Source organism: Phocoena sinus, chromosome 3 (genome assembly GCF_008692025.1).
Source record: "Phocoena sinus isolate mPhoSin1 chromosome 3, mPhoSin1.pri, whole genome shotgun sequence".
In the NCBI taxonomy this organism is placed as follows: domain Eukaryota; kingdom Metazoa; phylum Chordata; class Mammalia; order Artiodactyla; family Phocoenidae; genus Phocoena; species Phocoena sinus.
The window spans coordinates 57,761,792-57,783,749 of record NC_045765.1 but is presented as its reverse complement, the minus strand read 5'-3'; the positions used below and the strand labels follow the sequence as shown (position 1 = coordinate 57,783,749).

Sequence of the window (21,958 nt, the reverse complement as noted above, 5' to 3'; positions counted from 1 at the left end):
ACTTGCTGAATTTCTGGACTCCTTCAGTTTTCCTGGCCAGGAGAATGTGACATCAGGGCAAGTTAAACGATAAGGGTGATCCTTATCCTTCTACTAGTAGAAGGGTGATCCTTCTACTACTACCTAGAAGCCCACGTCGAGGGGCAGGGTCTCTACCACATTCTCAAACCAGCTGCGGTGCTGGCCTCCACTTGCCTCTTCCCAGAGGGGAGTTTTCTGTTCCTTATCTTTTGTGAGTTATGCTTTGTAGAGTCTGATATAGAGTCATTTACTGCCATGTAACATCTTATATCCCTTCACCTCAAGATGCCGTGCGTTCCTGCGGATTTTATCTTTGATCTTGGGGAGTCACAGAGCTCTGAGTGGTGTCCCTGGTGCCAGGACACTGGAAGAGTCCTGCTACAGAGACAGAGACTTCCAAATACATCCCCACCCCCATTCTAGGAGCTTCTGATTGTTCAGGGCCCAGAAGCAGAAAGCAAGCTTTGTTTGATGGAAGCCAAAGACAAACACCGGGCATCTAGGACAGAGCTGATACCCACGCTCCTTCCTCCCCCTGCTGCTGTCAGTGCTCCGCACAGGCTTCAGATCCACCTGTGAAAGGGTGAACACTTCCCCTGGAGGACGCTGATTATTTATTACAGATTTCCTTGATGATGATGGGACTGGGCTGCAATATATTTTTGCCAAAACTGATTTTTGTGAACGTGATTTATGACATCAAATCACTTCCAGTTGTACATGCATCCTGGTCTCACCTGTCCTTTGTTTCTTGACCCCAGTGACCCAAAAAAGGCCATAACTCCAGGGAATGGGAAGTCACTTGTTCACTAACAGTTAACTCCTTCACTCTATTAACTGCCCATCTACTGGTGGTCCTGTGACAGCTTTGTCTGAGACTAAAATGTGCCCTTGAACCTGAGTAAAGAAGTGGCCATATGTTTAGGGGCAATAGCTAAATCACTCCAATACTGAACCCGACCAGTCTGAAATATCCCCCTTGGAAGGAAGTCTCATTGCACATCACGAGGGTTTAGAATTGGTCTTGGCTTCAGAGGTCTTGAGCAGTCAGCATATGCCTTCAGCATGAGTCATTTGATTCATTTCTTTAGGAAAAAGAGGACGCCAACTTTCTAAAAGTGGATAGAAAGCTAGGAGATTAATGTCAAAAACCATTTTCCACTGTACTGCTGCCCCTCCACCAGCCTCTGCCCTTTGTTTTAACTGGAAGCAGGTGATCACAGATATCCGGGCAAGAGACTCTGAGTGTCAAATTCTGCCACTGCCCTTGACTCTTTGGGCCTCAGTCTACCCCACATGGAGGATGGGGAGAAAGGCACTACAAGTTCCGATAAGAAGGCATTAGGTCTCTTTTTTTGCTCCAAGAAAAGACAGCTGACCAGGTCTGAGAAACTCAGGACTGAGGCAGGTATAGGAATTCAAGGGCACTAGAGGAATAACAGGCTGGGGCAGACTTTGGGGCTCTGCCCAGCAGTACCTGGAAGCCATTCCTCTTTTGAAAAATCATTGCAAAGGAGCCTTCCAAATCCTGATCCTGCCTCTTAAACAAGCTAGTTGCCACTACCTGTAAGCAGGCAACCTTCCCTAACCCAAAAGGCCAACTTTCCTGCTCAAACTGCAGGGGAGCCCTGACCAGCAAACATTTGCAGAGACATTCCCTGGGCAGCTGACAGCATTTCAAGCCACATCTGACAGGTTACGACTGCTCCTTGTAGCTCGGGGGTCAGGGCGAGCTGGCATTTGAAGCTCCTTCTGCGAACGAGAGACAGGCGAGCGGGCAGGTTGTTGCTGGAGTTTGATGTGCAACGTGCCACTTGCCCAAACAGCCCTGATCACTCACTGACATTTCTTGGCTCGTCTCTAATCGCAGGCTCCAGGATCAGAGAGTTCACTCCAGAGCTGGAGGGAATAACTGAACAGCACAAACTGGATCTTCACAAAGACAGAATCATTGCAAAGAGCCTCTCTCTGCCAGGGCTCCAGGCTGGGTGTTTAGCTAAGCAACTTGGCCCAGGCTGGGGATGGCTTATTTCTCTCAATCACTAAGCTCTCTGCAACCCCTTCACTCAAATCCTAGAAGGGTTGCACAGACTGGAATCTCACCATTCCTTCTCAGCTGGAGTCCTCAGAGGCTCTTGTCTCTTATCCGTGATGCTGAGCACCCACTGTGTGTCCTGTGCCTGGTGAAGGTAGACAGGCATTGTTTCTACCTCTAGGACCACGCACACTCTTAAGTCTGCCACTTAAGGTGGACATGGGCAAGAAGGCACTTACAGTAGCAAATGTCCTGCAAGCCTGGCATTGCCTGACCACCTGCTTACTTTCCAAGCTTTGGCTGAATGTCTCCTCTTGGACTGTCCTCACATCTGCCCTCTCCTCCTCGTCCCCTGCGTCTCTCCCCTCACTGTCACAGCCACCAGTAGGGCAACCTCTTGGTTCTTCAAACTCATCATCCTGGCTTAGAGCCTCGGCCTATGCTATTTCCTCTATCTAGAACATTCTACCAATGCCCCCTCTCAGAGTTTAAAGGACACCTCCTCAGAAAGGCCTTCTCAGCAGGCAACCTTCTCTTACACAAAAAGCCAACTTCCCTGCTCAAACTGCAGGGGGGCCCTGACCAGCAAACATTTGCAGAGACATTCCCTGGGCAACTGGCAGCATCTCAAGCCACACCTGACAGGTTACGACTGCTCCTTGTAGCTCAGGCGTCAGGGGTAGCTGGCATTTGAAGCTATAAAGCACTCTGTCTCTCTTTCAGGGCACCACATGTATTTCCTTGGTACCAGTTACCAAAATTTGAAGTTACCTATTTAATTTGTTTGGTCAGTTATTTCTGTCTGTCTCCCCTACCAGAGTGTAACCTCCAAGTGAGCAGGGATGGCGTCGGGCTGGTTCCCCACTGCCCTTGCATGCTCTGCACAGTGTCTAGAACAATGACAAGTGTCCAAGAGATAGTTGCTGGACAAACGAATGAAGGATCTGTCTAGAGTAGGTGATTACGGAGACAGACTCCGGGGGGCTTTGCTGTTGATGGTGAAGGGTCTCAGCTTAGTTGCGACTGCAAGAGGAGAGCTATCCATACATTTTAAGTGGTGGTGGGGGGGTGTACAAACAGACTTTTAATGCAGAATGACCCTCACCTCTTATGTCATGTGGAAATGGATTTGGGGGGCCGGCGAAAGGCAGACTGGAGGTAAAGAGTCCCATTAGGAGGTGTCTATAAAAACCAAAGTCCTCACTACTCAAAGTGTGGTCCGTGGACCAGCAGCATGGACGTCACCTGGGAACTTGTTAGAAATGCAGAATCTCAGGCGCCACATCAGACTTGCTCTGTCATAACCTGCATTTAACAGAATCTCCAGGCAATTGTTCACATACCTAGAAGCTGTGCTTTAGCTGAAAGACAATGATGGCCTGATCTGCCTTTGGGGACAGATCTGAGTCATCAAAGTTATTATAAATGCACTAGTCCAGACAGTGCAGGGTGTTAGAAGCAAGCCTGCGGTTCCTTCGGGGCCAGGGAGAGACGCGAAGCGGGGATGGTAGGCACACTCAGCAAAGCTGGGCTGAGCGACTGAGCCAGGACGCTCTGGCTGTGACCCTGGGCAGAGGCGCTGTAATTCACACTGCAGGTCTGACGTTGGGGAGGTATGGCTTACTGACTCTGTCCGTGAAGAAGAGCCAGCTTTTTTATTTCCACTATATCATAAGTTTCCCCAGCACCTGGCACAGGGCCTGGTGCATAAGAAGGGCTCTAGTGATACCTGTTGAAAGAACAAAGGAACTACAAAGCAGTGATTATGATACTGATATCCTAAAGCAGCTTACACGGGTCTGGGTGCAAGTTAGATGAACCTTCTGGCTTCCCGTTTTGTTACATATATTCCCTTTGGTTAGAAAACTGTGAAAATCCGAGAGAATAAAAATCTACTTTCAGTGAATAAAAGTACATGACTCAGTCTTTCGGTGAATAATAATACATGATTATTATTATTACTTGTAATAATCCTAATAAGCTTCTGAGGACAGCAGGCAGTGAGGGACCCCCAGGCCTATGCAATCTCCACGGTGTAAAGGTCAGGACGGTGAGGGGATGCAGAGAACAGAAGCTATGTGTGCAGTGGGGAAGGGACAGAGGTGGGACCAGCGTAAAGGCCCAAGCCCAAGGACCACAAGGCAACGTGGCCACAAGTGGACCAGGGAGTCACCAGTTACATCTCTCATCAGCCCCCGACTCCCTTCTGCAAATGATCCCTACAGAGAAAACAAGGAGAGATAAAAGCGGTGCAGCTCTGGCTGGAGGGGATGGGAGAGTCAGAGACCCACTCCTCGCCCCCCACCCTGTCTCAGACACACACACACAACTCTCCATGCCTAGCACTAAGCGCGTGGGAGCGGGTGCTGATTTATATTGTTGAATAAGAGAATAAGCAAACCCTTGTCGATTCTGTGGTTTCTTTGTTCATTATCCCACCGAAATGTACCCCATTCCCAAACATAAATGGACAACCTTAGCCCGAGGACACTGTCTGTAGTTCCAAGAACAAATGGTCACCTCCTTCCTCCACCCTAGTGATCCCTGCTTCCCTGCCTGCAATTCCTTTTATTACAGCCCAGATGAAATGCTCCTCCTCTGTGAAACTTCTCCTCCTTGCTCCAGTAAGAATAAACAGACCCACTTTATGTCTAGTCCTTTTTTCTATGAAACCATTTTCTCTTCACTGGTTTGAGTTAAAATGACCTGTCACCATACTAGCAACCCTGTCCCCCCCACATTAGACTGTAAGCCCTGAAGTCCCCAGAGAAAGGAACAGCAGCCTCTCTAGCCCCAGGTCCTGGTGTCGTGCTGGATACATTCTAGATACACAATAAATGCAGCTTAAATGTGTGCTGACAGCATACACCTCCCTATCACCATGCTGTCTGTAAGGCAGGCATCCTGGGCTTCCCTCATATCTTTGCTCCCCATCCGCTGAGCTTTGGAACAGCTTACTTCCTCACCTCCTCCAGGAAGCTGGCCTAGATTCACTTCAGGATCACACACCACTCGCAGAATCACACTTCCCCTAAGGCCTTGATCACTCCAGTTACATAGGAGAGAATACTTTTATCTTGTCTCTTAGGCCAAAGAGTCTGTTCGTGTGGCAGCTTCTCAAGGGCAAGCCCCAAAGTCCACCGAGATTCACAGGCCCCAGTTTTGGCCCAGAGAGCCTTGTCAGAACAAACAGACACAGAGTACTTTTGATGACAAAAAAGAGAACGAAGAAGACCGACCTTGGATGTATAGGTGTGGCCGTCGGAGCCGCAGATCATGGCTGACTGTGCCGTGGGACAGGGCTTGCACTTGACCAGATTCGAAGGTCCAGCCCAGTGTCTGTGGGCTACATTCCCCTTCTTTTGCCTGAGGATGAAAAAAGAGGGCATAAGGTAACTGAAGCTCCAGTCTCCATGGTCTTTCCTCCTAGCCAGGCACATCCTGAAGGCCCCTGGCCAGCACCCCGATTTGTACCAACTTGCTGACAGTGGGCAGGAGACAGTTCCAAAAGCCTAGGTTCAACCCACCAGACGGATGGAGGAAAGCAATGTGGCCATTAAAAATGTTGTAAACACATGACTTATGCCCTGAAGAGACATTCACAACACACTAAAAAGACAATGAGAGAATGACTCCGTCAGCTTCCCCAGCGCCCCATCTGGGGTGTGGCAGATCACAGGTGCCCCCAAACAGCACCCAGAGCCTCAGACGCCTCCAGGGCCGACCAGCAGTCCTCCGAGTGGGAGGGTGCAGAGACAACTCAGAGAACAGTCTAGATAGAAATGCATCTCCAAACACAACCAAATGACTTTATCACAGCTGTGGAAAACCATCTCTGGATACGTTTTAAAGCAATTTCAGTCCGGCTTTCAATTTGCCATTCGATAGCCCGGTTCTGAGGTGATGTCACTTCAACTGCTAAAATCATCATAATTCTACTCTTTCATTCCAGCTCCAGTCTCCCCCTATCCTAACCTTTGTCATAATGATAAATGGTGCTATTAGGATGGCTTATGTCGACAGAAGGAACCCCATCACCATATCATAAACCACCGAAATAAAGGCCTGCAGTTACGGCCTCCCTTTCTCTCTTAGTTGAGGCTGCTTTCCCAGCAAACCACTGAGAGCCACTCTCCCAGCTGAGGGGCGAGTTCTGGGTGGAGGACAAGTGAGTGTGAGCTGCCCATCAATCAGGCGGGTACTGTGCCCTTGAAGTGCTCTGCTCTGGCAGTCCTGCAAGGTGTTTATTCGAGCGCTAGAGTCAGAAAACACAGGTTCAAAAGTCAGCTCTGCCTCTTACGGTGTGATTGCAGCAGGATATCTCACCCTGTAAATCTCAGTTTCCTTATCCGTAAAATGGGGCTGGGGTGGTGGCTGGGAATAGTATCTCCTTCAAGGGGATGGTATGAGGATTGAAATGAGCTGATGTATGTAAACGACTCGGTATAATGCCTGGAAAATAGGAAGCAATAAAATTGGTACCTGCTGTTATCATTATCATTTGCCCCAAAAGATGGAGGTATAAGTACCGTTGCCATAGAAATATGACTTAATTTTAAGCCCTAGGTCTGGAATGGTGCTGAACTCCCCAGAACTCACGGGGCCCAAGGAGGACATCTTTTCTGCCAGGTGTGGAACGGATCTCCAGCTCCTCAGGAATTGGGGTTTGGCATCTGACATAACCTACCCTCTTCCAAATGAAGGAAAGTGAGAAAGAAACGGCACCCACCAACTTGGTTCTTATCCTACCTCAAACCTGCCCCAGCGATGTGGGGGAGGCAGTAAGAGCAGGAAGGTCTGTTTGGGGAACTGCCTTGGAGGCTGACATCGAGAGGAGGCCCACGTGCCCACAGCACAACACTTGGAGCCATCAGGGATCGCAGGCTGGACGGGTTGTAGGGCTGAGCCTGTCTGACCAATGAACTGGTAGAGGAAGTCCTACGAGGGCACTTGGAGATGGCCTGGTCCAGATGACTCATTTTCCTAACGTTAGCAACAAAAGCCAAGTTGGCAAGAGCCTTGCCCACAGTGATGGAGACAACGGGAGGCTAGGTGCGTGGTAACATTCACACAGCTGCAGTGTGTCCAGGGATGACTCCTCCTCAACCCATCTCAGTCCCACCTAGATGAGTAGCCTGAACGTTTGCTGGGGCACCTGCACGTTTGTCACCGGGGCTCCTCTCTCCAACATCTCCCCGCTTCCAGAGCAGCTACCCACCTTGTCCCTGCCTCTCTGTCTGGAATAAAAACATCTACTGTTTGCATTTCTAAATCACATGGACATGAGGTCTCCCATTATCCTTAACCAAACACACTTTCTTCTTTCAAGGTGTGTCCTGGACTACTGAAAAGGGGATTGTAGGGGAGGGGATGCCATGCAGCGGACAAGCCGGCTGTTGGCACAGGGTTAATCTCAGAGGACGTGATTCCTTCAGAAGAACGCCACACATTTATCATCATTCGCAGAGCAGACTGTCTGATGCCGATAATGAAAGAGCAAATACAGGCAGCAGTTCTGGCGTCTGGCAGCCCTTCTCCTGGGTCAGTCCCCAGCGTGCGTTGCCACAACTGGAGCAATTCTTGTTTTGAGTTCTCAGAAAGCGGCAATGAAGTCCAAAGAGGGGGCAGCTTTGCTGGAGCAGGCATAACCGTGTGCAGTGATGCCCCAGAGGAAGGAAGCCTGAAGGAGCTCAGCCAAAGGCAGACAAGGGAGAAGTGAGCACTGAGCCACTGGCTTTGAGGAAAAGATAGAGAACTACCTATTAATCACCAGCGAGTGGTGGGTTATCCCCGTCTCTGGACCTGAACTTCACTATCAAGCGCGTTAAGGGCAGGCAAAGAGGTGAAGCTGGCCAGTGCTTCCTAGTGGGCCTGGTGCATCAAGGATGCTCAATATATCCTTATTGGGTAAGTGGGTGGTACCCTGCGTGCTGACCACTGCAGCGGTTACTAGCAGTTAATCACAGACTATCTGAGCCAGAAAATACCTTAAAATGAATCTAGTCTAAGAACTTTATTTTATAAATGAGGAATTGGACACACATAGCAGAAGTGAACTGCTCAGTGTCACAAAGAAATATGGCCAAGTTCCTCCATATATATCCGTCAGGTTGAAGTTTTCCTGAAAATGACTGCACTGCTCTAGGACCATTTTAATTCCCCTATTTTGGCGTCTGTATTTTCACCATCAGGGCTCAGTTTTATAAATAAAATCCCCATGAAACACTGTACTTGACTCTGCACCTGCAGTGGAGAAAGCTCTCTCTCATACCTGATGCCAGGTGGTCATGGATTATGCCCAGGAGGAACCACGTCTGACTTCTCCTGGGATGCCTTGGGGACTAGAGGTACAAAGGCCAAGCCATTCTGAGTTTTCCCAATTCTAATGAGACAAACATACCTATTATATCCAGGCAAACCCAGGTGTTCCTTACCCCACTAGGACCCTAGCGGAGACGGCACCCAAACCTATAGTCTCTGTCCAGAGGCCAAATTACACAAAATAATGTACAAGTATATGTGAGCCCAAGGAGGTATAACTTCCCTGGTTATTGTGTGTATATTTCAATCCCCACAATTCAGTGCAAACCATAAAAAATAACCAACCCAGTCAAGGCAAGGGACTAAGCTTTCTGGCTCTAAGATATTTCACTTCTTGAGTCAATGAAGAGTGAAATCCGATGAAGGTGTCTTGATGGGATTGCTATTCCCAATGTCAGAGACATTCATCAACTGGGGCGACACGAGCAATTTCGTCCAGGAGGCAGGTCCTGCCAGCCTTCCCTTTGGCCACAGAGCCCTAACTCCATCCCAGCCTGGCTGGTACTGGGGGCAGCCACACCTCCTACCCTACACACAGCACGGCACAGAAAACCCCAACCGACAAGATGGAGAGAAGAAAGACAATCGGAAGATCACCGGCACTGCTTACTCTCTTTCGCTCAGTTGCTTATTCTTGATCTTTTTTTTTTAAGTTTACCAAGATTCCCAGCATGTATGTTTTTGAAGCAGAGTGATGATTCTTAGGTCTAAATCTGGTGATGCGACTCCCATGCTTTAATTCTCCATCTTCTCCCCACCTCCTAGGGCATCGTCTGAATGCCTAGTTTTGCTGTTAAACTGACTGAGCCTGTCTTCACTGGGTCACTGTCTGTCTGCTTCCCTCTCCAACCTCCCTGCCACACACACATCCATGTATACACACACATGCCTATGCATGCACATACACACATACCCCACGTACACACCCCCCATGCGCACTCACACCTATGCACGTGCATACGCACATACATCATGCACACACACACACCCCATGCACACGCACTGTGCACGCATATACACACCCATGCACACACCCCCATGCACACAATGTACACACACACACTGACCACCAATGTCAAATATTTTTTCTCCAGCCACCCTTTGCTACTTCCCACAGGCTCTGTACCCCTGTGCCAACGTGTGAGTTTTTCCCAGATCTGAAACACCTTCATTCCTACCCACGTTTCTCCCCTCCAACCCTCTCTGCCTCATAAGGCCTCCTTCAAGGCTCAGTTCAAAAATCCCCTCCCCCAGGAAGTCTCCGGGGGCCCTTCCACAAGCAGGCAGGCTACACTCTCAGCCCAGCATGGTCCTGTGATCACTTCTGCTCAGGCTCCCCTACTAGTCTCCAAGCAAGCACCTTGATTTGACTGGACCAAATGTTAAGACGCTACTATGATTCAGACAGGACCTGGCATACACCCAAGCTAAAAGCCTTGGAGCCCATCCTGGACACCTCCCTTCCCTGCCCTCACCACTTCTCCCCATCACTCAGGTCCTACTGATTCTATCTCCAGCCAGCCATATCAGCCCCTTACATGTGCCATGCAAACTCAAATCTGTATTGACTTGGTAAACGCCTTCTACCTACAGAGCAAGTATCTGCCCCTTGTCTAAGCTGCAATTCGACTGCTTTCCATGAAGTTTCTCCTCCCCCTGGGAGCCCTACCCCAAGCAGAATTAACCATGACATTATTCGTCCCAACACACACCTCGTTCAGACCCAACTGTGACTGTCACCACAGCACAAAGCAGTTCATTTTGTTTCTATCTTCCTCAATAGACTGTATACTCTTCAAGCGTAGTGACTGCGTCTTAACCATATTTGTGCTCCTGGTGCTTGGAAACATGGTTGACCTTTAACACATGGGTGTGCTCAGTGAATTTATTAATTTGGACTTTTAGAACTTTCTCCTTTTATTTCTGGAAATTATTAGCACTAACCAGAAGACAAAAATTGCATGTTGTTTAAAGAATTCGACCGACTAAGAAATCCTAATTCAGACTTGCAAAAAAACAATTAGCAAATATGTCTGAAGACAGCAGAAAAGTGGGTAGGGAGGACTCTCCTGTGCTTCTGAGGGCTGAGGGACCCGCATCCTCTTGAAGTGAGATTGTCTCCAAAGCTGGGGGAGGACCTCCGAGACAGAGCTTCCAAATTCCCAACTGAGAGCAATTTTCAAACTCGGGAACGAGAAATGAGAATTCTCAAGAACTCTCGAGAACTGCTGAAATAATAAGTTTTTCTGTCTTCTTCTCAATACTATATTTACGCGTTATTTTTAAAACAAATAGGAAATATTAAGTTTAGTAGTATTCATAAGGAAATGTGGCTTAAAGTGAAAAATTCAAATACTAGAAATTACCAGCAAACATGATTGGGTAGTATTCAAGTAATGTGTTATTTGCATCTTCCAGCAAGTTAACAGCACTGCACAGAACCACATGTTGATACCTGTTCTAAAACTACTTTTTGGAACACCACTCAGAGGATTTCTATAAGGTACACTATGCAAATACATTTATCAATATTCATTTTATTTACAAGAGCAACTCACCACTGGCAGCATGGTGGATGACAACCACATTCTTATAAGATGGCAATAGCTACAGGCAAGACAGACCAGATCATGACTGCTCTTTCCTGTCCTACTTCCTGGAAACGTCAACCTTAACCCTCAAGCCCACACGTCAGCATTTCCTGCTCTTGCTTCCCACTGGCCCCTGCCACTCTTCACTCAGAGATCCCTACCCTCACCAATCAAGGCAAGTCCCAAATCCTGCCACTTCCCCAGCTGACGAGCAAGGGAATCTTTGATGACATGAGTTGTGACCCAGTATTTCACATGAGCATGGGCAGAGGTAGGGCCATAATCAGGGCCCACAGTAAAAGTGTCAGAACAAAGACTTCTAGAGAACTTTTTTCCAGCAATCAATAAAAATGCAGGTGTAAATTTCCTGATATCAATCCCACAGGATGAAATTTAACAAAGTGTATCAAAAATATTTGAATGATGCAGTGGGAGAAGGAGCTGCAGCTGTATAGAACTGCTGACAGTTTTTTCAAAATTTTTAAAAATTTTATTTATTTATTTTTGGCTGCTTTGGGTCTTTGTTGCAGTGCACGGGCTTCTCACTGCGGTGGCTTCTCTTTTTGTGGAGCACAGGCCCTAGGCACACAGGCTTCAGTAGTTGTGGCTTGTGGGCTCAGTAGCTGTGGCGCCCGGGCTTAGTTGCTCTGCGGCATGTGGGATCTTCCCGGACTACGGCTTGAACCCGTGTCCCCTGCCTTGGCAGGTGGATTCTTAACCACTGCGCCACCAGGGAAGTCCTTTCTTCAGTTATTGAAGAAGACAAGGCCTCTTCATTTTATTTAATACACTGTGCATTCTAACGTGTTTGCATAACTTTTGACAGAACTATTTTACTCTGCATATGAACAGCTGGTAAGAGAGAAAAGCAATTCCAGGTCACAAATAGTAGAAGCAGCATTCCAGTTCTTTCCTGTGACTGCTCCACTCCAGTCTAAATGCCCTGAACACATCTCCCTGACTCCTCGCCCACAACAACACCCTGGCAGTAGATGCTGCCATTACTCCATTTAATGGAAGGAGAAAACAGAGGCCTACATAACCAGTCCCAGTCCCTTCTTCTCTGTCCTGTCTCTGCTCTCTCGTCAAATCTCTACGGCAGACCTGTCAGCTCAGAGGCCTGCAGAACCCACCGAGGAACCAACCCTTTCCTTTAATCACAGTGTCTGTTTGCTGGCAGCCAGCATTACCACAGTTTACTTTCATGTTAACGTCAAACTGCCCATTGGAAACCGAGATTGAATTTGTTTGCAAAGTCAGAAATAATTGCTTCTGAAACAAGGATGGAAGATACTCAGATAGTTGATATGGTGGCTACTTTGAACCAGAGACAAAATAATGAACGTTAATTGGAACGAAAGCATGTTAACCACTGAAATAATCTGTCCTGTAAAATGAGGCTATAATTCCTCCATTGTTAGGGTTATCTGACTCATTATACTAAGTCATGAAATTACACAGGGGAGCATAATGGCCTGTGTCATTTACAAAAGCTGTTTTGTGAGAGAGAAAGGCTCCCACATGAGACTTGCTCCATCCTGGTGCCCGTGGGCTCAGGAGTCTCCTTCCTTTTCCAAATGAAAAAGGTCCCAGACACAAGATCCTGTCCAAAGAGAGTCCAAGTTTCCTAATAAACAGATGTCTATTAGAGAACTGTGGAAAGAACGCCCAGCCTCCGTGGAGTAACTATTGTGCATCTCGGAGTGTTCTAAGGGCTACTGGGCACTCACATGGTATAAACACATGCTGTTTACAGAAGCTTGAAATTTTTTTTTTTTTAATTTTTATTTATTTATTTATTTATTTATTTTTGGCTGTGTTGGGTCTTCGTTTCTGTGCGAGGGCTCTCTCTAGTTGCGGCGAGCGGGGGCCACTCTTCATCACGGTGCGCGGGCCTCTCACTGTTGCGGCCTCTCTTGTTGCGGAGCACAGGCTCCAGACATGCAGGCTCAGTAATTGTGGCTCACGGGGCAGGCTGCTCCGCGGCATGTGGGATCCTCCCAGGCCAGGGCTCGAACCCGTGTCCCCTGCATTGGCAGGCAGACTCTCAACCACTGCACCACCAGGGAAGCCCCAGAAGCTTGAAATTTTTAAGGGCAAATGTATAATAATGATAATAGCAGCTAAACATTTACTGAGGACTTATGATTCTGCTGATACTACTGTTATTACAACCAGCAACAATAAGGACCATGTTCTGAGCTCTCGCAATGTTCCAGGCCCTTTACGTGAATTGTCACATTCACCCCTCCCGGCAGCTCCAAGAAGGAGGGGAGTGATAGTGCAACATGGGAAGAACATGGGAAGTGTTGGGAGTGAGTACAAGTCGAGGAGACTTCGTGAGCAAAGCAGACTTATGGAAGGACCCAGACTCACAAGGTGGGCCCTGGTCATCAGGGTGGAGTATCTATTCAAGCTGGCATGATTCAAGCTGGCATGTCACTCACAGGGAAGCCAGCACCCTTGTGTGTCTTCACTCCATCCGACTTGGCCCAGGTAAGGAGGCTGAGGGTTTGACATACGCCAGGTCGAGACTCCAATCCATCAGAAGAGAGAAGCAGGTGCCAGAATTAGCAGAGAGCCATCAGTCCCCAGGCATGCTTCCAAACCACCAACAAGCCAGCTTTCTAAAGCACCTTCAAACCCATAGGAAAAGTACGTATTTTTTACGTTTTTAGAGCAGAACCAGGGCCACCAAACAGATATATGCCTGGTATGGATGCAATTCCAAAAGCTGGAACGTCTCTCTGGGTGTATGTCAACGGCAACCTCTGGACTGCAGTTCATTTCAACTTGAGCCTCCATGACCTGCCTTTCACCTGAGCTGTGTAATGGCCCAGGCAGCTGAAAAGCATCTAATCTTCATAGATGACAAGATTCAATAGCCAGAGGGGAGCTTCCAACAGCACTGTACGTGCATGTGTAAAAGAGCTGAAAACGTTTAAGAGGGAACACACCACAGGAAACACTCCCTTAGCCAGGAGGGACTGAGGGTGTGAGAAAGGGAACCTCCACTTTGTTACTCTATATGTCTAGTATTTGACTCTCTTACAACCACGTATTGCTGGTTTAATCTGTTCAAGATCTAAAGAAGGAATGCGTTTTCAGAATTTTTTAAGAAATGCATGTTGTCAAGCCTACCCCTGTCTGCCAACACTCCATTTCTCCAGTAGTGTTTTAAAATGTCAAGGTGATTGAAACAGAAGAAAGATCTTCCAGGTGCGGGAAGGAGGGCTGAAAAAAGGGAGTTTATCTATGTAAAAGCCTCCTGACCAGTCCTCAAAGGCTTCAGTGAAGAACAAGGAGTCAGATCTATCTGAACTAAGTTTCTACATTACTGCATTTTGAGGGCCTGTTTAAGCAAAGCCATCAAAACTGAAGGTATAAGTATTCCGAAGGTGGTTAGGATCCGAGAGACAGTCTACTTTTTCAGTAAACATTTATTATATACCTACTATGTGCCAGAAATTGGGCAAAGAATTCAAAGATAATGATAGATTTGTGTTAAACGTACTTCCTATAACACACATCACATGTAACAATTATTAATTAGCATAATGATATTTAATTACTCTGGATGGCTGAATTTATTTGGGGTAGGTGTTACTTTAACTGTTTTTATTCCTACATCCTGAAAAGGTAAAGATTCTCTGAGAATGCTAACTTATCCAAGAAAATTTCTACGTGGCAAATTTCTACGTGCTATTAATTTCAGGACCCCCATCACCATTCTACATTCAAGAGCGTCAGAAGCAATTTGTGTGACCAGTGGGCAAAAGACAAGAAGGAAAGGAACTTGCCGAATTACAGACCCAGATCTCCGGTGTTCCTCACATTTCTGGACATTACTCGAATCAAGGTTTCCTTATACTTGAAACCAAATAGATATGTCCGGGGATCCTAATCCAACCCAGTTCTCACCTAAACTCACAATGCCCTCAGCGTGCCCACATCAAATCATGAAGATTAGCAGGCTGATGTGATTATGTAAATTCCACTAAGTGGCCTGAGACTCTGTGTCTGCAGTCACCTTCCATTGAGGCAATGACAGAACACGGCCACTGGCACCAAGGGGCTCTATGAGGCAGCGAGGGTGGAGTTTTAACTCAAACTTCAGCTTGTTAAAGAGCTCGGCCACTGGGGCCTGCAGGCAAAACCCACACACGTACACATACGCTTACAGGCCCCAGCTAAGATTCTGCTTTGTTAATGAAAAGTGCCAAGCCAGCAGTGTAACAGCAGCTATTCGGGAAATGTAAGTGAACGGCTGGGCTTTCTTTATTCCCTTAGGATAATGGATAGTGGAGTACTGTTGTAAAATTCCTTTTCTTCCTAAAAGGGGGCAGGAGAGGAACTGTTACAATTACCCACTGGCCTTTGGCATTCCCATTTGATTTCTTGTTTACTGATTGTCTTTGTTTGCTGGTCCAAGAAAGCAAGGGCCCTTTCTAGCCCTGAGACCTTAGAGGAAATCTTTAGCAATGGATACGCTCATTGGAAAACAATCAAATGAAAGCCCAGGGCCAAGAATTTCCTTTGCCTCCCTCTCTGAGTGTCCATAATCCTGCCTCTTCTCGGGAGGGGCCAGAAGTACTGAGGGTTTTGCTACCACGACTTCCAGCTAAGTGTGTGTGAGCTCAGGTGTGCACAAGAGGGTGAGTGGAATTCTAACATGGGCTCTGCTGCTATCATCTCAGAAAATACGTGCTTGCGTTCCTGAGGGGCAGTTAATTATAATGGGACATGCGTATGAGAGAAAAAATAGCCACGTTTGTTTTCTAGTCACCAGCAGCAAAGCAACCCCATCCTAGGAGGGCTGCATATGATCCACTTTAGGAAGAACAAGTAGGCAAAATGAAGCAGAGGTGGGTAGATGGCATCGGGGATACTGCCTTTGCAGGACAGGCCCAGAGACAGGCTGGAAGCTGACAGAGACACGGATCCAAGGAGATCCAGCTGAACACCATCATCTGCAAACCATCAACGTGGCACCATTCACCACCACCAGTGCCGCAGAACACAGGCATGGCCACGTCTGCATCATAACTTTCTCCTGCTCTGAAAGGTTTCTTCACAATCAAGGTCAGAGGAGAGAAGCTAGAGCCCTTGACAAGTTCCTTCTCGCCTCTGTGGCCTTCACTGGTAGGGAATTTTCTAGGTGGGCAGCCAAGAATGAAGCCTAGCTCCCTCGGTCTTGTGTTTTCTCCAACACTTACCTTCTCCGGCCAGGTTCCTCCCATCCTTTCCCAAGGGCCAGCTCCAAGGCTACTCCTCGCAGAAGATGTCTCAGACAGCCCCGCCCCTTCCCTGAAGCATGTCTGTCCTACGTTCCCAGTCCCTTGTTTGTGCCCTGCAGCTCTTTATCATTGGCTACTTTGGACTATGCTCATTCAGGTACCCAGCTGCTCCTATGCACAGACAAGATACTCAAGAATGTGTTGGCACAGGGAGCAGTAGCCCTGTGCCCTAATGCTATTCCAGAGTAGAACCTGGACCAATGTCTAGAAGTTACCAAGAGAAAACCTTCTGAGTCAGCATAAGGGAGATCTCTCAACACAGTGAGAGCTGTCCCAGGACAGAGGTTCCATCTCAGGAGGTTGGGGAGGAGGCTGCCAATACCGCAAGAGGTCATCTAGAGGAAGGGGATTCTACAGAAAGCACACTCTGGTGTGTGTAAGCATTCTTCTATGATGGACCATGAGGAGCTTGTTTCTATTTCTTTAACACTGTAGTCAAGGGCACTGAACATCCTGGAATACAGATCTTTATGTGTGTCTCTATTGGCTTCCGTGAGATAGATTCTCCAAAATGGAATTAGGGGGCCAATGAGGCCAAAATACCCACCAGAAGTGCTGTAATGTGAATACCTGCAGAGTGCCGAGACCTGGAGTCATACTCCAGACGGAACTAGGTATTACAAGTAAGTGGGATGAGCATGTTCGGGGTGGGGGGCGGGATGTGCTCTGTGGCAGGGAACTCACTAGATGTGAGCTCACGTGAGCTGGCAAGGATCATCACCCCACCTGATGGTTCCTTGAGCAACTGGAGGCTCAGATAGAAGACTACCTTTCACTGGACACCTACTATGTTCCAGCATTACTTTAAAGTCATCCTCTGATAAGAAAATGCAGATTCCATGTAGGAAAGTGTCTGGAAGGCAAAGTGGCCCTTACGCAGAAGACGGGCTTCGGGCAGCCTTGCCCTGGTCCCCCATCTCTGCCACATAAAGGCTGTGCAGGATTGAGCAAGTCACACAGCGTCCGAGCCAGAGTCCTTACATGCTCTTAAACTACTAGGGATACTAGTAAATACCACTGGTCCACGCTGCCCCTTCCCTGCCTTCTACCCATGGCCCAGCCCCAACTACAGGGGGAAGTGGCTGCTGCTTTCTTGGAGTTTTAACTTTAGTTCATGGGACTTCTGACTTCCTAGCCTAGACTGTAGGCACCTGTGTCCCTAGTCCCCTCCACTAGGCTACCAGCTCCAATGAGGGGGGCTTTAGGATCGTCCTGTGAGCGCACGTGTGCATGAACGTGCGTGAACGTGCGTGCGCGTGCACACACACACACACTCACACCCAGAGTCCTCCAGCTCCTCTCACATAGCACACAATCTGGTTTTAAGAAAAAGAATTCAAGAAAATTCGGTCCACATTTTCCTGTCGATTATATTATAAAAAACTCTTACCAGATCTTTTTACAGTGGTCATTTTAAATCTTCTTCAATTCATGGACAATTGTTTTATTCTGATGCTTTCTTAAAAGCTTTTGCAATAAACTATAATCCAAAAGTAATAAAAAAAATTCAGTTCATCCTAAGCCACACTTTTATGTCACTCTCTGGCTTAAAGCCACATAAAACTTCCTTTCACACCTGGCCTGAGAGCCGACCCCATCCGTGGCCTTCAAGACTCTGTACGGTTGGGCCCTGCCTCCCTCTCTGGCCTCATGCAGCTAGGTTCCCTCCATCACTGCCTTTCTGCAGCTCAGGCCTCTCTCCTCTCACTTCCTTTAGGACACCAAGGCCCTTTCCCTTCCCTGAACCAGGGCCTTTGCAAAGGCTGTTCCCCAGCTCCAAGAACACTTCTCCCTACTCTGTACCTTCTCCTCAGCTGGCACTGTTGGTGGGAATGTAAATTGATACCGCCACTATGGAGAACAGTATGGAGGTTCCTTAAAAAACTAAAACTAGAACTACCATACAACCCAGCAACCCCACTACTGGGCATATATCCTGAGAAAACCATAATTCAAAAAGAGTCATGTACCACACTGTTCATTGCAGCTCTATTTACAATAGCCAGGACATGGAAGCAACCTAAATGTCCATCGACAGATGAATGGATAAAAAAGATGTGGCACATATATACAATGGAATATTACTCAGCCATAAAAAGAAACGAAATTGAGTTATTTGTAGTGAGGTGGATGGACCTAGAGTCTGTCACACAGAGTGAAGTAAGACAGAAAGAGAAAAACAAATACCATATGCTAACTCATATATATGGAATCTAAAAAAACAAAAAGGTTCTGATGAACCTACTTGGAGAGCAGGAATAAAGAGGCAGACATAGGAGATGGACTTGAGGACATGGGGTGGGAGGGCGAAGTGAGAGTAGCATCCACCGTATACACACTACCGAATGTAAAATAGTTGGCTGGTGGGAAGCAGCAGCATAGCACAGGGAGATCAGCTCGGTGCTTGGCGATGACCTAGAGGGGTGGGATAGGAGGGAGGCTCAAGAGGGAGGGGATGTGGGGACGTGTGTATCCATATGGCTGATTCGCTTTGTGGTGCAACAGAAACTAACACAGTATTGTGAAGCAATTATACTCCAATAAAGATTTAAAAAAAAAAAACCAAAAAACCACTTCTCCCTACTCTGTACTTTCTCCCCAGCTGGCACCTTTCACCTTTCACCCCCTTCAACCAACCTAAAGTGACCCTCTCTTATGGCACCCTGCTCTTATCCTACTTAACGCATAGCACAATTTATATGATACTTTCTTTATACCTGTCTTTTCCAACAGACTTTAATCTCCACAAGGGTAGACTGTGTCCATTCATCACAGAATTCCAAACACACAGCAGTGTCTGGCAAGTGGAAAGCACCATAAATACTTGTTTAAGAAATGATCGCAGACTCCAACTTCGTGGAATCTGAATGAATGACATTTAACCCACCATCACCAGTGCATGGGAGCCCCTTTCTGAGAACCAGTCCTGCCAATGTGATGACAGGATGGACTCAAGCCCCAAAGCCCTTCATCACCATCACCATCACCTTCACAGATGGCCTCCCTGGTACCCGCCAAGAGAAGGACACTAGTTCCAGGCCGGAGGGGAGCCCCGACACTTTGCCCTCCACTTGGGAATCCTCATAGCCATGGAGGTTTGAGCCAGAGCCTCCTCTCTCATGTCAGGTAAATGGGAAGCAGGACACCCCAGCACCCCAGCTGCAGCAGGACCATGGAAAAGACAGTCCGGAAGAGGGGCCTTTCACTCTTCAGTAAGACAGCCACATTCATTTCAGTGTGTACCCATGAACAACATCACTTAAGAGTGCGCCTTGGAAAGGTACCAAGGTCCCCAGACTAATTAACTTTCATCTCTCCTGTCCCTCTGTTCATGGAAGGCCTTGCCGGCTGCCCATCCCCTCCGTGAGGAACATTAAAGACAGGATATTAGCTTGAGAACATTCGATTTAAAACAAAAGTACACCTAAAGATAGCCTCAGATGCCCATCTAAATCATCCCGAGTCCATTTTCTGGCCCCAGAACCCTCATGGTCAGTGCCCCAGATAGGCCCTACTCTGGCGCCTGATATCCATAAAGAATGTCTTTCACGGTTCATTGGTTGAATTAATCTGATGCAAAATGTCTAAACTGGAAACCTGTGAGTTGGGATCTTGATGAGTTTTGGCAGAGCAGCAAGCGAGCCACAGTAGATTTATTAATAACAAAGGTGAAGGAAAGAAGTTTAAGAAAATTAAAACAGAAGTAAGTGAAAGGGGAAAAATCAATCAGATCACTTCTGTAAAAGAAGATGATGTGTCCCGAGGCCACACCAGCCTTGCTCCCCTGGACACCAGGACACTGCTCTCCCTGGATCCTGGAAAGTGGCCCAGAATGTGCAGGCAACACACAACTTCGGTGAGTTGCAGGGGGGCTTGAGCTTGTCTGCTTCCTTATGTTTAAGGGCAAGTGTGCTAATACGACGATCCACACCTGTGCGCCACCTGGCAAGCCTTGAGCCCTGGTGGAAATCATGCCTCACAATGACCTCTCCAAAACCTGCACACCCCCCTTGACCTCCTCTTTCTGATCCATTTCAATTTGATGCATAAAACATGCCACTCCGTGCATTCCTTAACATGCAGGGGCACCAGGAAGCACAGCAACTGCAACCCAGTGATCTGGGGCAGAACCACAGAGCAGGGTGGTACACTTAATGCTTTCTAACAGAGACGGGGAGGAAATGAGAGCGGCATTCGATCAGTCCCTGGCCCTGTCAACAGCCACTCCCGTCTCCACAGATGCTTGGCTCACTAGCCCTCCAGCAGCTTTGCGTCTGGGCACAGGCACCTTCTGAGAATTCCACCACAAAACATTCTCCATCTCCTCCACATAGTACCTGGTTCAAAAAAAAAAAAAAAAAGAGACAAGGATCCAGTGCTTTGGGGTCCATTAGAAACTGAACTGCCCCTTCTGGAAGGAGGCCCCGCTCCAGCAGCGCAGCCCAGGAGGCAGAGATGACAGACTGGCGGAGGACGCTGGAGAGGATACTAGCAGGGCCGAGGCTCTGATCCTAGAGAGACTCACCCAGAAACTGCCCAGCCAGGCAGAAGTCCACGAGACAGACCAGGAGGCCTCGCCAGGTAACCCTGCCCTCATCCACTCTTGTCTTCAGACCTAACACTGCTTTGGCACCAGAAGTGTGGTATTAAAAAAAAAAAAAAAAAAATGAAAGGAAACCAAGGCAGGGCAAGATATGAGTCTGGGACATTTCACTGGCAGTCATGATTTTAATATATTTTAAATGCATTTATAAAACTTGCCTAGTGAATTTGCCTTCCAATGTAAGATCTGCCTCTCACTCCTCTCCCCTGCTCCAGGGTACTACAAATTCCACACAATTATTCACATCTCCGTTATGAATTGTTTTCTACTCTCTGCAGCTTTGGTCCTCAAGCTCGTATAATCAACACCCTCAGCTTCAGAGAGGAAAATAAAGGCAGAGAGTAGGTAACTGGCTTGCTTGAGCTGTGAAACCTTGCTCAGTGAAGGCCTCAGAAGCAGCTGGGTCCTCATGGGCAGAGGCATAGAGTCCTTCTGTTCTTTAAAAAAAAAAAATGGCTGCAGTTTAAAGTAATTAAATATCTCTATGCTTAAGTGACATGTGGTTTGAATGACTGCTTTTGGAAAAACCACAAAGGGAAAAAATGCATCCAGAATTATTGCTTTTGGCACAGAAAGGAAGAAATGGGGTTAATACCCGGGCCCTCACCGATCGCTCTGTAAGGGGCAAGAGTTAGGAGAGACGGTCCCAGGCCTATGTGTCACGGGCATCTAGGATCAGGAACAGATTGGCTGGTGGGCTGGTGCAGCACTGCAGGCAAAAGCAGCCAGTGAGAGCTCATACCCATAGCTCCGCAGCAGAGGAGGCTGTATGGCATCCCTCCATCCTGGTTCCAAACCTACCCCTTACGGCCCTGTGCAACCAAGGGAATTCCTTATGGAACCTCAATAGTCCCACCTGTAAAATGGGGATCATAATACAGACCTACAGACTGCTGTGGGAAATCAGCAAGTTTGCTTCTGCTAAGTGAGCCTAACATGGTAGGTGGTCAGTGAGTGGCAGCTCTGGAACCAACCACTCTCCCTATGTTTTCCTCAGTGCCCAGTGGTAGGTATTTGCAATACAACAGACCACAGTGGTGGTTTCTCTGTTTAGAAAGGTGACTGACTCAGAAGTTGGCTCAAACTGAAA

The 21,958-nt window shown here is 47.7% G+C and overlaps 1 protein-coding gene across 1 annotated transcript in view; it reads right to left on the bottom strand.

Moving 5' to 3' along the window:
• The window catches only part of SPOCK1 (SPARC (osteonectin), cwcv and kazal like domains proteoglycan 1), a 567,180-nt gene that overhangs the window by 139,477 nt on the left and 405,745 nt on the right, over nucleotides 1-21,958 (bottom strand). Inside the window, exon 4 of the mRNA XM_032629178.1 lies at nucleotides 5,296-5,422. Within this exon, the coding sequence (XP_032485069.1) occupies nucleotides 5,296-5,422 (127 nt within the window). The remainder of the gene's footprint in view (nucleotides 1-5,295; nucleotides 5,423-21,958) is intronic.